This window comes from Vidua chalybeata, chromosome 9 (assembly GCF_026979565.1).
Source record: "Vidua chalybeata isolate OUT-0048 chromosome 9, bVidCha1 merged haplotype, whole genome shotgun sequence".
Classification (NCBI taxonomy): Eukaryota; Metazoa; Chordata; class Aves; order Passeriformes; family Viduidae; genus Vidua; species Vidua chalybeata.
This window is the reverse complement of record NC_071538.1, coordinates 8,045,752-8,063,975: the sequence shown is the minus strand read 5'-3', so window position 1 is coordinate 8,063,975 and position 18,224 is coordinate 8,045,752. Positions and strand designations below refer to the sequence as shown.

The 18,224-nt window shown below is 39.9% G+C and overlaps 1 protein-coding gene across 10 annotated transcripts in view; it reads left to right on the top strand.

The window, feature by feature from the left end:
• Positions 1-18,224, top strand: part of FGGY (FGGY carbohydrate kinase domain containing) — a 128,277-nt gene that overhangs the window by 20,254 nt on the left and 89,799 nt on the right. For all 10 annotated transcript variants that reach the window (XM_053950755.1, XM_053950749.1, XM_053950746.1 and 7 more), the window contains one exon: positions 3,668-3,753. In XM_053950755.1, the coding sequence (XP_053806730.1) occupies positions 3,668-3,753 (86 nt within the window). The remainder of the gene's footprint in view (positions 1-3,667; positions 3,754-18,224) is intronic.

The following is an 18,224-nucleotide window of genomic DNA, read 5'->3' as shown; positions in this document are numbered from 1 at the left end:
TGATCTTCCTGCATGTTACAGCTCACATCCTCAGTTAGAGCTGCTGTTTGATCCACCAGCCTTCTTCCTTCTGAACATTCGTGCAGCTAGCAGTGGGATCATTTGCAGAAACAATTAAAACCTCTCTTTCCCTGGCAGTGAGAGGAAGGATAGTGCATGTAGTGGCATTAGCTTGGCAGCAGCTCCTTTGCTGGTGCATGTCTTCTTCACTGCTTGCTGCCCTTGCAGCTGGCTTTTTGTCTTGTTGAATGTGACTGAATATTTTTCCATTAAAATGAATAATAAATTCTGTGTTAAATGAGAATGACTACAGGCTGTTGAGTTTGGAACTGAACTCTTGTTTAGAATTGTTTATAAATGTTTCAACACTCTGTGTTATCACAATCCATACACAGTGCAGACACACATGCATAAGTTGTACTTCAGACTGAATCTGGTTTTTAGCTGCAGTTGCTGATCAGGCAGAAGTGCCATTTAGAAACAGCACTCACAGCTGGGAGATTTGAAGCACCTGCACCTCAGAGCACATCCTGCTTGGGCTGTCTCCTCTCCTCTGCAGTGGGACAAGGCTCCCAGCAGGCTCACACTGTCCTCCCTGCCTTGTTCCAGCTTCTCCAACTCTGATTCCACATGCCTGCTCTGTCCTTCTGCAGCCCTTTCTGGCCTGGGCTCTGGTGCTTGCCCGCCTGTGGTGCCATGCTCAGGATTCCTCAGGGATTTAAGGATGCCTGCACCAGTGTCTGGGTAGTGCAGGCAGTTTTCTCCCCCTTCAACAGCTGCCTTACTCCAAGAGTTTCTTTCCAAACTTCTCCTCTCCCCCTACCCTAGTTCCTGACTCTGATAATTCAGTCAGTTAATCTTTTGCCAGTTAATCTTTTACCAGTTAGAGTGCAAGTTGTGTCAGAATTGATCTGTTTGCAGCCATGGCTCTGGCAAGGATGGAATTTCTGTTCATGGCCTATCTTGGGTGTCTGGAATAGCTCTATCACATGGCTTGGCATCCAGTGTGAAGTGTGGGAGATGCAAGCTGTAAATCTTTGCTTTGAGTTGGAGCAGGGCATGGGACATGAGTTCTTAGATCCCTGTGAGTGTGTGCATAATTCCCTTTCTTCCTTTCACACAATGTGCATTTGTCTTCTGTAATTTAGATAAAGATGTATGTATTTTCAGTTAAGAAATCCCTCATTTTCCCTTCTTGCCTAGTAAGATTAAAATACATTGCATTACATAATTCTTAAACTCTTTGACCCCAAGTATTTGGGATGACCTATAACAATCTCAAAACATTCTGTGGAGGTTTAGCTGTTAAAGCAACCCAGAATTAACCCAGCTGTTAAAGCAACCCAATCAGAGAGAGAGATGAAGAAAGGGCACCCCATAAGCACCTCTGGAAAGCAGAAAGATTGTGAGTTCCGAAAGCAGAAAGATTGTGAGTTCCTTTGCAAGTAAGTTTGGAGGGTGAGTTGCAGGATGTGAATACAGCATTGGGAACGTTCCTGGATCTTTTCCACAATCCTTTTAATGTGGTCACAGACTCCTGACTGGGTGAAAATAAATTTGAATTAACTTCAGTGAGTGTTGAAAACATGGAGACTTTAAATTTGTTTGGAAAAAGCATCAGGGCGTGCTATGATTTTTTTTTTTTTGTCTGTACTAATTAGTGATGACACAGCATCAAGATGGCAAAAAATGAATCATTTGGATGTTCATGAAACAAAGTATTTTGAATGTCACTAACATGTGGCTTTTGGGAATTCTTGAAGTAATAGAATAAGGATCCACACAGTATTTGATGAAACAGATTTATTTGAAAAGGACAGTTATTCTTAATCCATTTTCTTTTCTGATTAAAGTAACAGGCAGACAGTAACAGCCTGTTGCTTTTTGAAGGCTCTGAGGTGTGTTAACAACACATAATGGCTTTTATTATCAAAATAATTAGACTGAATGATCTTTGCGCTAAACTATGGAGCACTTTGGCATTCATATAGGAAGTTAAATTTGATGTGAGTAGCAACCACATATGTCTGGGAGGTGAGCTAAACCTGAGTGGTCAGGAGCAGACATCCAAAGGTTGTGTGTTTTATGTTAAAAAGTTGTAATCGGAGCATTTCTTTCTTGAACTCAGTAGAAACCCAGTAAGTTTTAGAACCTTTTCAAGGTTTAAACTCAAAAAGTTTTAAGACAGATTCTTGGCATGACCAAAAACTAAGCAAAATTTTTCTTTCTTTGTACTTACCCAGTTGCACCTTAGTTTCTCAAATTCATCGATTCCATTTCAGCAAATTCTGGACTTGTAAGATTTTGGTTTGATACCACAGAGTATCTAAATTATGTTATAGAATCATAGACTCACAAGATGATTTGGGTTGGAAGGGACCTTAAAGCTCATCTCATTCCAGCCCCCTGCCATGACAGGGACACCTTCCACTATCCCAGGTTGCTCCAAGCCCTGTCCAATGTGGCCTTGGACACTTCCAGGGATGGGGCAGCCACAGCTTCTCTGGACAACCTCTGCCAAGGCATCACCACCCTCACAGGGAAGAATTTCAAGAGCCAAATATTATTTCTCTAAAATGGAATCATCTTCTCCTTTAGTTCAGCCTGTACATTCTTGACACTGCATGGATTTAATTTCTGTTCCAGAAAGACCCCAGCAAGGACTTGTGCTTCTAGAGCAGGAGCTGATCTTAAGTGAGAAAACTTTGCACTTTTCAATTATTTAATAAGCTGGTGGAGGTTTTTCAAGCAATCTTATCTTCCCGTGGAAGTTTAATTTGTGACCCTTGTGGGCTTTTATTTAGTTTTGATGTTCTGTACGTATTTTAAGGTACTGAGGTTAGAGGGGGCCATTGGGATTGCTTTGCTGGACAGCAGTGCTCACTGTCTGTCACACTGGAATACAACACTGCTCCTGGGAAAATTTTCTTCCTATTCATCGTGGTCTGATACCTGTGGGTGGTGTGGAGATTGTGTTTGTGGAAAGGTGGTTCTGAGACTATGCAGTACTAACATTAGCTGAAATCAGATTGAGCTTTGGAGATGGAAACAAAGAATAGAGCCTGGCCCAGGTGATGTGACCAGCCTTTTCTGGACTATCATCTCTCTTCAGAAAACAGTGGTGGAAACTCCTTGTAAATGATCTATCTTGGGACAAGGGTTTTTTAAGAATTTGGGAATGTTGTGTGGCTTTTCAGATCTGCAAGCTTTGTTTGTATGCTCACAGAGCTCATTGTTTTCTTCCTATGCTTATAATTAACAAATATTAAATTTTAAATCTTAAATTTTAATTATTTTTAAATCTTATTTGGCTTACTTTAGAAAATAGTACATTTTTCAGGCAAAAGTTTTTTTTTATAAAGTTGTTGACTTTGAAACTGCTCTGACATTGAGCAGCTGATGGGGAACAGAGACACTCCAGATTATTGATCTGAAACTTGTGCATCCATGAACTCTTCATGGAGAATTTTGCCTATGATCAGTCTTTGCTGGGGGAAAGGCTCAGCTCTCCAGGCAGTAAATCAGAGAGAAGAGCTGACTGGATGATCAGAGCAATGAGTTCGAAAAAATTGTGTTTACCTAAATATCAGGATTTTAATTGTATTAAAATAAGGGCATGACCATGCCTGACCTCTAAGATCTGTTGTTCTAAACATATTTTTCTTAGAACTTGCCAGAATCGTGGGAGAAGGTTGGCTACTTCTTTGATCTTCCGGATTTCTTATCTTGGAAAGCCACAGGTGTCACTGCAAGGTATGTTAATTATAACAATATGATTTTGTTTACTTTCTTATGTACATTTCTGCTTTAATTCATTCTGACTGGACCTGCTGTTATGTACATCTGTCTGTAATTCAGCCAGCCCCAAAACATCTTGAACCTATCTCCTGCCTCCACTGTGCATTCCTGAACACAGTTGTTCCTGGGAGCAGTGGAATCCACAGATACAGTGTGTTGCTGCAAAATGTCATTTTGGAACATAAATATGATTGTTGGAGTTCCTGTGAAATACACTTCCAATAATTCTTTGAAATCTATTTTGTTGACAAATTTATTGACTTTTTTGAGAATTGGAAATATGCATTTCTTTGGCATATGGGAGGGGTCTGGTAAAATCTAACTTTATATGGTCACTTCAGTGTAAAACATGGCAGCTGTGCTTCTCCACAAACGTACCCTGGAATCCTTGCTGAGTAGTTGAACAAAACCCTCCGAGAGAACTCCTTAAAAATCTGGATTAAAAGCACCAACACAGGTGAAGGGTGTTTGCAGATCCTCGTGAGAAGCGAGGGCTAGTATTTATTTAAAATCAGTATTATTTATTTAAAATCATGCCCAGTTCAGTGCAGCTCACAGTTATTTATTTGCATTGCAGTTTATGGAGTGGAATCTGTGCAAAATGTAGTCTCAGATGAAGACTGGCCACAGGATAGTTTTAGTCTCTCTGGAAATAGATATACCTTCTTATCAGATACAGTTCTTTTTATTTGCGTGCTCTATTTCTCCCTAGTTAGTTTTCCTGATTGACAGCTATTGTTAGAGCATTATATATTCCTTGCATTATACAGCAGGGAAGTGCTATGATTGACTTAAAAAATGCAAAAAGAGGAGTTGTGCAAGGAGTTGCCAGATGATAATTGATTAATGGCATCTTAAATCTTCTTCCTTTGGACTTTCAGTCAGATTTTGCTGTCTAACTCTGAATTATGTAACAGAAGAACAGCTCCCACCCCACAGATCTTGCAATCTAAACAGTCCTGTTACCTGACCCAACTCTACCTTCAAGAGGATAAATCCTGCCTCCCAGATGATATTCCAGAGTCTGCATCTTGTGAAAATACTCAAGACTTTTAGAATGACCACCCTTTGCTCAGGGCATGAGGTGGGGGAAGGCTCTGAAAAAGGAGGGCACAGTGATCCTGGCAGCTCCATGGTCCTGCCTGGCTTTGGCTTTGTGTCCTTGGCTGCAATTTCCTGCAGGTGAAGCAGAGAATCTCTCTGAAAAAAAACCCAGAGTTGCAGAGGATTATACTCAAAAATTGAGATGCCTGAATTTAGACTGGCAAGTTCATTTCTTTAGCTAGGACAATGTGATTACTCAAAATCTTTTGATTGTATTGATTAGTGTTGTAAGGGAGAAAGGAATGTTGGGAAAAAAGATTCTCTGGATAAAGTACTCCCTCACACTTTGGTTTAGAGTCTTCTATTTGGAGTAAAATACCTCCTTGTAAATCCTTCATTGCTTTATTTAATGTGCTCCCCAAAATCAAGCCCATTGTTTTGGCTCTAGTGGATTTTCTTGTAGGGTAACAAAGAAGGAAGAAAAAGACAGGAAAATAAGGGCAAGAAACATTTTGCTGGCATCAAACCTTATTTTTTTTTTTCCTTTCTCTGCTCTACCCCATGTACACCTGTTTTCTGAGAATTTCCTTGTAGGTTGGTGAAGTCAAGTAATTTGTCCTGCATATGCTCTATAATACCGGAGAAGTGTGAATTTATCATGTATGAGATTATTACCTCTTACCACCCTTTCTGCCTTTGAGCACAAAGGAGTCTATTCACAGGGAGAGACATAGTGTTAGTCACTGTGAATCATACAGAACTTGGCCCTGATAAAAGAAGGATTTATTTTTTAAAAATTTGTTTTGGTGATGGGGATTTTACCAAAATAAATGCAATTCTGAAGGCACTTTTATAGCAAAGACCTTGCCTCTTTAAATTATTAAGGGGCTCTCTAAAGCATTTTCTATGTATTTGACATTTAGAAATTATGTAAAGTCTTTTTGCTTTCAGTGAGGTCACTGTGCACAAAGTTAAGTAGTGTGAGATCAGAGTTTGATGTATTTGAAAAGCAGTTCTTGATGTGTGTTTCTAAGTATGAAATCCTGCATCTTTCACCTTTCATTCTGCTGGCTTGAACTGCCTTGTTGCCATTTTTTTTTCCAGTGGACCTATAATAAACAATAAGTGTTTCTTACCTCTGTGGTGGAGGCTGAAACATCTAGAATCTTTTACCTTCTGGCTTTGAAATTGCTCTGTATCTCACTGAACAACATCCACTCATCAGTTGCAAAGGATGAGTTCCAAATTTTTGATTCCTATTGTTCTTGGAAAGCTGTTGACTATAATGCTCCATGTTTAATGTAGTTACATTTTATTATTTCTGCTTTGGGCTGATGAGCAACCATTGACTTGCCTTGAATGATCCAGGCAGCTGACTATTCTGCATTAAAAAAAAAATGTTACTTAAAAATTTTTACTTAAAAAATTTAAAATTTAAATGTGAATTTAAAAATTGAATTAACATTTAATTTAAATGTTGGTTAAAAATTTTAAACCTAGAACTTCTCAGCTTTTTCCCCCAAGGCTGCAACAAAGATTGTTGGTTTTGCCACTTGAATACTCAGTTGTCTTCTCTCAGAAATGCTGTGGTGGAGAGGAAGAGCTGTGACAGACTCTTAGCAGTGCTTTTCAGAGGCTCAGCACTTCTGCTCGTGCTGAGTGTGACTCACTGCTCTCCCTCCCCCATGCAGGACCTCTGGTAACCTTTCCTTTATATGGTTCTTTGGCTACAGCTATCTTAATAAAATCTCAGCTCCTCTCTGGTTTAGTTACAGGCTACTGTGTTATGGATGGGGAGTTCTTACCAGAGATGCACATCTGCAATCTTAGTGTGTTTCTGGAGTCTTGTGAGGGATTACATTGCAGATAAGAATAGGGCTGAGCTGTTAAACTGGGTGGAATCCACACACAAATTTCTCAAAGGTCATGTGTGTTTAGACTCAGAGTTCTGCTTCACGGCCATTTCCAATCATAGGCAACTCACTCACTGCAAAATGAGCTAGTGTGTACTGGAATTTAAGATGAATTCTAACAAAAGAGAGATTAGACCTATGAAGGAGGGTTTGGAAATGTAGGGAATAATGTCAAGCTGACATTATTGAGATAGAGGGTGTCCAGCATTGTGCTACAAGCCACCTCCCAAAATGACCAAAAAAAGTTAGAACAAGTTGAATATTTATGCAGATTTTTTTTCATATTATTATACTCTAGATATATTAATATCTGGGGAGAGTATTGTGTTATCTAGTAGAGACTTCATCTCATCTATGAATTTGACCCAGATAATTTTCTTGTGAAAATACTTGTCCAGTCAGTCTTCAGCTGCTTGCCATCATGACATGGGAAAGGATGGAACAGATGTTTCATATACTTCACTTTTCTAAATGATCTCCTTCCAACAGATCTCAGGATTATGACTTTCTCTTTTTTGTAAGGAAGAAATTCATACTGTTTATGGTAGTGATGGATTGCAAAGTGAAAAGCAAATGCTAGTAGTTGATAAAAAGCATTTCTGGGAAGCACACGACTAATATTTGTATCTCTGTGAGAGAGGGGGATCTCTCTTTAGTACACAGTCTATTTTCAACGGGAAGATACTTGACAAATTGTTTTCTTTCATTTATGAGTTCCTTGTCTTGTGCACGTTTAAGTAGCCTGCTTTTTATGTTCAGCAGTGATTGAGTCCTTCAAGTTTATTTGTGACCTGTTTTAAGTAGCTGATAGTTAGGCCTGGAGATGGCCCCGTGTCACTGATTGACTTCCAGAGAGCTCCCTGGGCTTTGTCGGAGTTGATGCAGAGTCCACTGGGATGAGCAGGAGTATAGTCTGGTCCCTTGTTGAACTGTAGTGAGGGAAGCTTGTAATAAAACAATAAAGCTAGGGAGGTGCTCTAGAATCCAGGAATTGGATTCAGATCTCTGCTCTATGATTTGGAGAAGTGAATTAAAATCTGTCTCTTTGGAGGTGTTCAAGGAGCTGAATACTCATGAGGATTTGATGTTTGTTCATCCCTGTGTTCTTCATCTGTTAAACTGGTGCATCCACACATTCTTGGGAGGCTGCTTACTTTTACCACTGTGAGGTCTCTCGTGGCTGTGTCAGTGGAGCCCTCACCAAATATTTTATCTAGAATAGGCTGGAAATTTTGAGGAGGGAGAGTGCTTTTAGAAGAGGAGCTTATGTTTAGAGGCGCTGTTGAAAAAGCAAACCAGTGCGAGTTAAACGATTATCTGAAGGATGTCTGTGTCCTTTTCAAGGATTGGGCAATCCTTTCAGAGAGATGTGGTAACTGCAGCAGCACAGACACCACGTTTTGGGGCCAGCTGCCCATCCCTTCCTTCCTAGCCCTGCCATGACTAATGGATACCCTTTGGCTGGGATCTGGCGCTTGGATTTTTGTTGATATTTTGTGCCTACTTCAAAAGATGCCTGGTCTAAAAATCGGGCCTTGTCTCTGGAAAGAAGGGGCCTAGGGAATATTACAGAAAGCTGTTGTGATTAGTGCTGAGCCCATGGGGCAGTGACAGTGTCCTGAATTACACTCGGGTGTTGTGTCCTGTTTATGAAATGAAACCCAAGAGTTCAGACTTGCAGACTTGTTTAGAGAAGTCTCTGGAGGAGAGAGAATTATCTTGAAAGGCTGCTTGGGAGGGGAGGAATGGTGTTTTTGTGGATTGGACAAAGTACCATGAATTTCTTGTCATGGAGCCAAAAGCAAGTGTCTCTGTGATGGTATGTTTGCCAAATGAGAGAATTCTACTGCTATCAGGCTTTTTTAATAAATTCAAAACATGTTCTTTGGAGACTGGTGACACACAGACTGATCCAGAAAATAGGAAATGTGTAGCTGGAAAAGTTATCAGGACTGTGAAGGGCAGGTGCAATGTGGGCCATTACGGTTAGATTTTCTTTTTTTTAATTTAAAAATGATATGTCCTTGAGTCTACCAAGTAATCTGAAAGAATTCTGTGTGCTGGAGAAAAAAATTGTCGGCAGGTCTCGTTAATGTTAGCCAGGAAGCACACAGGCAAACAGGAAGCTTTAGCTATTGTTATTGTACAAGTGCCCTTTACAAAATATTAGCAAAAGAAGCTTAATGTGTTTTCCACAAGAACAGGAGCTCTTCAGAGTGTCTCCGTGAAGAAAAACTGCACTGTCCCCTTCCAACAGCTTCAGACATACATTGAGAGGTTGCACTGCAGAGGCTTGCATTCAGATCTTCAAATATTTACTACTTAATTTTTTGAAGTTGTTAGGATTGTTAATTAGCTGTGACAGTATCTAGCCCTTCCTTTTCTATAGTGTTCCTTTGCTGCTAAAAAAAAAAAAATAGCCAGCTAGGTCAGTATAGAAAGGATTGGGGGCAGGGGATGTATTCCTGGCAGTTCGCCACAGAGACACTGAACTGAGCCAACCATGAAGTCATCGTGAACTCAGGGAGTCTCACTAATCCAAGGCAATGTGTCTTAATTTGACAAAGCAAAGGCTGCTTGATAAGCAAGCCCAGCTAGAAATGCTGTGAAATGGGGGTGTTTGTTAAGTGGAGATTGTGAACGAGAAATGTGGTGATATGAAAGGAATCATCTTGGTTTCAGGTCCTTCCTCCCCCAAGCCCAAAGGCAGGCTTGGCTCCCTTCTCCTGTGCAGCTCAGGCTGTGCAGTGGCTTGATGTGAAATTTGAGAAACATATGTAGTTTTCTATTTCAGGAAAATGATCTCAGGGATTGAATGTGTGTTTTGTTGGCTGTTAAGCTCTGATCTTGCCTAGTGTGGTAGTTTGAGAGAGTGTGTGTATGTGAGTGTGTGTGTGATGGTTAAAACGTTCTCCAGCACTTAAAAAACAAAATAATAAAAACAAATGAGAGTTCATATATTCGTTGTTGTTAAAGGTCTTATTTCTTCAGTCTCAAAACATCCAACATCCGAAGAAGACTCATAAATAATTATACTCTGTGTATCAGAAAATGTCTTTTATTTTTCCATAATAGTTATTGACATTTACTTAAGCTGATGAGTGGTGCATACACAGTTTTCCATCAAAGCAAGGAAACTCCGTTTAAACAGCCATTTCATTGTTGGTCCTGTGCAGAAGCAATGGAGATATATGAACACTTAATTATTAACTTCTGTGAGGTTGAGATGACAATCTCCCCTCTAATAATAATTATAAAGAGATGGTTGGGAGTCTGAGATTCCTCTTGCTGACATCCTCACTAATGGTGGGACTGGATAACTGTTCTTCACTGGGCCTGAGGGGGAGTATTGAAGGAAGTTGTGGTGTTATAGCCTTAAATTCTGAGGAAAAATGAGACATAAACCACAGAGGAGTTTGTTGTCTTTCGGTTCTCTTAATCTCATATTTTTTACAATCATTTCAGTTCTCCTCAGAGCCAGGCTGGGTGTTCAGGGTGTTTCTTTTGCATTAGCTCCTGTGATCCCCATCAGAGATCAGACCCTCATGGTACAAGGGATGTAATAAACAATCTGTCATCTCCTTTGAACTCTTCCTTATGTGAAACCCTACGGAAAGCTCCCTTGTCCCCTGTGAGATTGGGTCTCTGTTCAGCCTGAGCTGTGTAACAATTGCTTCCTTGCATAAATTTGAACCAGATAAGAAAATAGCCATGTTTATGAACTCCTGGATCATTTACAGCCCCAGCAGGGTTTTGGTGTGCACATATATAATGCATGTATTCACAGTAAATTCTTAAAAACCACCCCCCTGAAAACAATAACATTCCAGGAGCGTTCTCATCCAGAGAAGGGAAGAAAAGCTGTGTACCATGAAGTCTGTGCACTGTATGTGTACATACACTGCTTAGAAGTATTAAAACTCAAAGAAATTTATTATCCCATAAGGGCCTCCTTTGTCTTTTCTTTTTTCCTTTTTTTATTTAAAAAACCCCCAAACCTTTACTCCTCTGTAATACCTTGCATATGAAAGAACCTTAATAAATTCAGCCCTTAAATGTGCTCTTAAGCAAGAAAGTGGCATTGTTATTTTATAGCTGGGAAAAGAGCCGTATAATTTGAAGGGTAATGTTCTTTAAGTGTTTAGCTGGGCATCCAGCTTTCTGTCTAACTTGCAGTGAGAATTAGGTGTCATATTCCATAGGCATTTTCACAGATCACACTATAAATTATTTATTCTGGACCAATTCTTCCTCCAGACTTCCCAAACAAATGCCTTTCACCACTGGAGTGTTCCTCCTCTGCCTCTCACTGTAATACATGGCTGTAACAACAGTCTTGGCCTGGAGGGCAGTTTACCTACAGGTTTGCTTTATTTTTTTTGGCTGACTCTCTCAATCTGCTTAATGTTAGTAACTTTCACTGGAAATTCTCCACATGCTTTAGGATGACACTGATGGTGTCAGGGTTGATTTACATTATCTCTTTAAAGTAGCATTAGCTTGCCTAGGACTTTTTCTCATATTTATTTTAGAATTCATGTTCTCCAGAGAGGAGCCTTTTAACTGTGAAATGTAAATAACCTGACAAAGAAGACTTCAAAAGAAAATGAGTCTTTGTCCATGGCAGTGATACCAAGCTTGCCAACTCTGTAACCTTTAAAACAGAGCACTTTTATGCTTGACCTGTCATCTGCCTATAAAAATAATCTTAGATCAATGATCCAGTGCTTTCAAGAATGTGTCTGAAGAAAGCAGGCATTTCTATGGATGTGTTCTGTCATTTCTTCATTGTGATGGACCATCTGCTGCTTTAACTCTCAGTAGGATCTGGTTATTGATTCGGCATAAGTGCCTGGCTCAGCCTTTTGCTTGCACTGAGGTGATGAACACTTTTACTGCAGCTTGCAAATTGATGCTGCCAGATAGCCAGCCTGATATTATATAAATATATAATGTGTTATATGAAATCACCAAGGGTTTGTTTTTGCCTTTCCCCATTCTTTATTCCAGTGCCATTCCATTAAGCTGTTCTTTAGATGAAAGGTTGTATAATTCAGTCTTCAGTGGATGAAATGTATATGTACTTATGGAATCAAAGACATTCCAAGAAAGGTTGTTTATTTTCTTACTACCTTCTTTAATTAAATGTCGATGGTAGGATTCTGACTGACTTCAGAGAAACCGATGAAGCAATAATGCTTGCAGTGTGATCCAGCAGGGATTACTGGAGTTCTGCTTCTTGGTTGTTGGACACTGCATGCATAGGAAACTCAATTCTCCTGTGGACAGGAGAGCTGGAATTTCAGATTTCCCCATGGCTGTTGGTTTACTTTTCAAGTGAAGGGGAAGTTCTGAAATATAGTATATTTTACTATTATGTAACTTCAGATAATACTCAAATTCAGATATAACTCAAATGTTATATCTCTGGTTCAGCTTGCTGACATTCAGCTTTAAACTGGAGCTGGGAATCTCAGTTAAAAACCTGTGTTTGTGCTCTTTATTTTATTTCAAGTGCTCTGTCTCAGTTTTGTCTGCCTGAGTTCTGAGCTTGCTGCAGTTCTGCAGTGTGGGTGTATCCTGGGACTCTGGAGAGAGGACTGGGGAGCACAGGTGTTCCTCAGAGGACTGTCCCTGTGTTCCCTGGCAGCCTGGGGCTGTCCCAGAGCCACTCCCAGGATCCATGTGCCAGTGTTGGAGTAGAAGAGAATTTATGGAAGGTGACCCAGCTATTGCCTCTAGTATCCATGCACAATGGTTTTTTTGTCAATGTGGGAAATAAAGTAGGAAAGCCTTTCATGCTGCAGGTGATTGGGAAAGATATGAGGCTGTGCAGAGAGATATGCCTGTTAAATCCAAAACTCTCCCCACCCCCAAAGCCCACTTGCATTTATCCATACATAGTACATGGAGTTAGCATGACGGAAATAACCTCAACTTTCACTCACTGTAGTTTGAAACTATTTAGAGGCTCTCTTCTCCTTCCAATCTCATTTTCCAAGATGAGCTCATTATTCTGAGGAATGAAGCTGGATCTGCATAATAAGGTGTTTTCATATTTAATTAAAACTGATAAGAGGGGGAGAACATGCCACAAAATACAAAGAAAACTATTTTCCTGTGGTTTCCATCTTCTGAGCTTCCCTCCGTGAAACTACTTGGGAGCTTCTGATGCTGGTTTGTCATTGTATATAAAATACCTCAAACAGACTCCTTGGAGAAAAATAAATACCATGATGTAACTTTACTTTCAGCAAAGAAATGAAGTGTTCTTCCTGTCTTTATGGAAAAAGTTGGTGTGGTGCTGTCCCTAATTCCTTGTGCACAGCATCTGTACAGGAGGTTAAGCCCCAGAGTGCTTTCATCTCTCTACAAAGATGGGAAAACAGGGAATGTGTAAGAGCATGGTACACACTGGCACCTGTTCTTCATGTCCATCCCATCCCATGCCATTCTTGCCCTCAATTCCACTCTGAAGCTCTGTGGGCACATGTGCAGTCTGGATTTAGTCTCTTTCACAGATGGCATCTTTCATGTGCCATCTTGGGCCATGAGATAGATATAAAAATATATATATATAATTTGAATGTATATCACAAAGACAAGATGAAGGTCTTCGGTGCTCACCATTCCTCATGCTGTTGCCCCATTAGCACCAGGTGTAAATCTAACAGGGGGGCTCTCCAGCGGGGTTCCAGTTTGTTGAAGACTTTCTGGGTTTGTATATTTTGTCCTGTAGCAGATCTTCATTTGTGTATAAGGACAGTTCATAAACAGATGTTGAATCTCAACATGGTGCCTGCTATTTCCTGCTGTTTCTGATCTGCCTGGAACACAGACAATCCTTATTCACACCAGTTAGCTCCACTGGTAATCTGCCCAAGAACATTTCCTGTTACCTCTTTCTTTTTCAGGCTGTCTCTTTAAATGTGGATCAAAGGAAACTCATACCTACTAAAATGTTAAAAGAATTCTGATTGCCCAACCTATCAAGAGAAGTATTAATTAAAGTGGGTGCTCATTTGCTTTGGCACAGAGAAAGGCAGAGGTAGAATATAAAGAATGATGTCCAAACTAGCAGAAATTAACCTCGTGACTGTGATACCTGCTGTGCTGATGGAAATCACTTCAGGCTGATTAAGGCTTCATCCACTATCTCGTTTGTTTGTTCGTTTATCTGAAAGGGCCTCTTTTTGTGTGTATGTGCATAAAGTAGGGACTACAATTTTACCTCATTAAACGTGAAACTCTGCTTGGAGGAATATTGCTCAAGAAAACCACATCAGGCCAAGGTTTTGAAAATGCAGACTTGTTTAGAGAATGCATTTTAATATATTGAAGCCTCAAGCCGTGTACCTCTGCTCCTGAGAGCTCTACCTGAAAACTTTCAGGGCTGAATAATTTAAGGTTTGGGTTTTTAATTTTTTTTCTCTTTCTGCAAGAAATACTAGTCTGATGTTTTATTTTCTTAAAGTCTGAACTCCACATAACTTTTTTTCAGAACTGTTTATCCTCACTCCAGACATGAACCTTGGAAAGGTGGCAGAAAAAACAAACAGCTGCTGTGTTTTTGGGCAGTCTGCATTCCTTTAAACTCTCTGAGATCAGACTTGTGCTGAGATTTTCAAATTATTTGTCCTAGGGCTTAACCACTTTCACTCCTGCTTAAAAGTCAGTGAATTTGCCATACTGGTGCTTGTGAGAGCTGTCATGCAGAGCCTTAATGATTCAAGAACTATGAATATATGATGTGTTCTTAGGGCTTTTTATTATTGTTTCATTCAAACTTCACCTACCTCCCCAATCATCTTTCCATTTTTGGACTCCAGTTCTTTTTTTAACTTAAGCACATTGCTTAAGATATTCTAGGGAACTTTGTTTTGATTTTGGTTTTGGGGGTAAATTTGATACATATAAAAATGTTATTAATGGACCAAGGTGGAGGTAGTAAAAAAGACTGCCACATTCCCAAGGCCCAGAGTCAGAAATTATCTGCTCATGTTTGGGTTTCCTTCACAAGTTGGAGACAGGAGGAAGAGCCATCGATCCTGTGGCAGCGTTTTGTGCTGGACCTCTTTATGAGGTCTCCAAAATACATTCTGTGAAGCCAGTGGAAGAGTTAGAGCAAGACAGGCTTGTGTGGTAAAAACTTACTTAGTGGTTTGGGCCCTCATGTGGATTTTTCTGCAAGAGAGATGTGGAGATGCTACTTCTACTTGTGCCTTTTAAGTAGCCTAAGTCCCAAGTGTGTCTTGCAGTGCCTTTCCAGTTCCTGGAACTTCTCTGAGTGCAGAGATTGGCTGTACCAGGTCACTGTTCTTGTGAGATGGGTTAAATCCAAACGTGTTTACTAGCAACTGGAATGGACAAACAAAGCAGTCAGGCCAGTTCTGAAGGGCTTTTCAGTTAACTGTGCTCATTCTTTTCTTTGGGCCCTTTTCCAGCAAAGCACTTAGGCACGTGCTTAAAGTTAAAGCCTGTGCTTAAGTGCTCTGCTGGTCTGGGTCCTTTATTTGCTGTCCAGGCACGTTGGTATGAACAGGCTGTTGGCTCTAGCAATGTTTGGGGAACTGTTGTTCTTACACTCTTCATTTTCCTTCTCTGAACCTTTTGGCCACCTATGGCTCAGAAGATTCATTTGTCCTTTCAGTGTGACACAGAGAATGATTTGAAAATGGTATTTGAAAACTATTTGAAAACCTGTAGCAGGTTATTGATTAATTGGCATTGGTTGTGAAGAAACAGTGTATTTGGAAAAATCAAGGTCAGTCCAGCCAGAGGAGTTTTCATCTGATGTCTTGCTAGCAGCATTTGTCATATGCCAAAAGCATCTTCAGACTGTTCAAGTACAATGGATTTAGTATCCAGAAAATTCTCCTTAAGTAACTGCTATCTTTTGGGCACTTCTTATTTTTTGATCTGTATGCAGATTTGCTTATTTATTTATTTCTGGTTTTCAGTGCTGCAGTCCAAAGTTGCCAGTCTCTGATTCCTGCAGGCCAGCAAGTTTTGTGCTGTTCTTCCTCATCATCCCTGTGCCATCCATGGCAAGTCAGGGCAGGAGAACTCGGTTAAATTCACACCTTGGGATTTCTCTCTGGGTCTTGCAGCAGTGAAAGTTGGCCTTTCACCTCTAGAGCCATTTTAGGACACCAGGGACTTGATTTTCTTTGTGCTTTTTTTTTTTGTGAGGGTGCAAACCACTTTGCAGCAATGAAAATGGCAGAATGTGCAGCCTGATATTGCTGACCTAACTGTGGAGGTAGCAAGAAAAATCCATATGGGATAACTCAAGCACAATCCTGCAGTTGCTTCTGCAGACACGTGACTTACAGAAATGCCCCAGCTGACGTCAGAGACACTTTGTGTTCAGGTCAAGTTACTCACACCCACGTCCCTTTAGGACCAAGCTCATAAATAAATAGTTTATAAAATTACCGTTAGAAATTTCATTCTTAATTTCTCTCAAGTAAAAATGTACAGTCTCTGTATGAACAGTGATCTTTTTAATTCCATCATTTAATTTGGTAAAACACACAGATGGGGAAATTATTTTTGGGATTTTTTCATTAGAAACATATAAACCGTTAAAGAGGGAATAAAGCAGTCCTTTTTTTAGGTGTCTAACACAGGGATTTTGAATTGACTTTTAGTCCATTCTTCTCTGTGCTTGCAGCATTTGTGAGTGTATTTTCTGCAAGTATTGCAGTGTAACTTAAGTTCCAAGAAAGGGAAAGACAAATATTTTAGCGTTGTTCGGGCTGCACGAAAGGGTTCATTAGAGCAGTGGCAAACTCCACCCTGCTGCTTCAGCCTCACCTTTCCCAGTGCTGGGTGTGAGACAAGCTCAGGCAGTACCTGGGAGGCTGAGCTCTGGCTCTGAGAGAGCTGGGGTTGTGCATTCCCAGGTGAAGTTGTTTTTAGTATTTAAATGAATGAAAAAAACACTCATGTCCACCTTCCTTGTGTAACAGGCTAAAACATCTGAAATTAGAGGAACAAATTCTTTCTTTTAGCCACTCTCCCAAGAGCCCATGGGTTGATCTGGTTGGTTGTTAGGAAAAGTCAGAGTGGAGTTTATTTAGTGCAGTCCCTTCTCTTTGGCAGTGGCACCAGAGATGCTTTCAGAGGAAAGGAAAGGAAAGAGGAATCCTATAACTGACAACACATTAGCATCCTTCTGTGGGGCCAGTGCTTTGAAATCATGCTCATTTAATAAGCATTTGTATTCCCTTGTGTTATTTCTCTCTATTATTGTGACTGGAAGCAGTTTAGGTATCCATGTAATGTAGCCTCCTTTTTGTTTTTCTTTTATTTTCTCTTCTCTTTTCTTTTATTTTCTCTTTATATTCTCCAGCAATATCCTCTTTCAACTGCAGAATGATTGCGTGTTTTCTTTGAATGTCTTTATTACTGCCTCCTGAGGAATAATGACACTGATTTATCTGCTCTGTAGCCTTCCTTATTTTCTGCATTGATCTCCATTCATCTCCCTTCTGATGTAAATAAGCTGAAATGTTTGTTCATTCTGACTTTATGGAAATTTATGTGTTCTTTTACTCACTTCTGTTACCTGTTTCAGAACTCCTTGGTGGGGTTTTCTTTGGTTTATGAAATCCCACAGCTGTCCAAATAATACTCTTGGTGTCTCTGCTTTTTGAAATTTGCTCAGAAACGTGCCCTCCTTTTTATATGAATCCAATACAAAGGCTGTAAATGCATACCATTATTATTAATTAAAGATACTCTAGAAATAGATGCACTGCTGCTGTCATTTAAAATATTAAAATACAAGCATACAGTACAAGCATGAGGTATGTAAAATGAGCCATCTTGCTTTTCCTTTGATTTAAATCACTTACCTTAAAATCTAACAAAACCTGTTTTCAAAAATTGATACTAATGACTAAATTTTGACCAAATGTATCTAGTATTTAGGAATGACTTTTTGATTTTAAGAGTTTACACTGACTGAACTGATTTTTGTGGGGGGAGGTAACAACACAGCTCATTCCCTAAGTAGGAATATCTAATGTGTATCTTTGATTCAGGTGCCCCTGGCAGCTATATCCTGTCATCCAGACTTGAGTAAGACTTGAAGGTGGTTTCCCTGAATAAAGGAGGGCTTAATATTCAGGTTTAGCATATGAAATGGGAACAGCCTCCATCAGAATGCAGTTATTAAGACTTTCTTTTATTGCAGTACTCTTGGCAATTTCCCTGCTTCTGTTCTGGTTTCACTTAGGCTTTGTCTAGCCACAAGTGCATGACAGCCGAGGCTCCAGTTCAGCACAGTCTGACTAAGCTGGTAAAAACTCCCATTAACCCCACTGACAGCACTCAGGACTTTATACTCACACATGTGTGTTCAAGTACTGTGCTAAGTTAGACTATCAGCAGTTTGATGTTAGGAATATATACATTATTTACTCATGAATTAGTAAAATGTGTCTTTGTGTGAAGAGATTT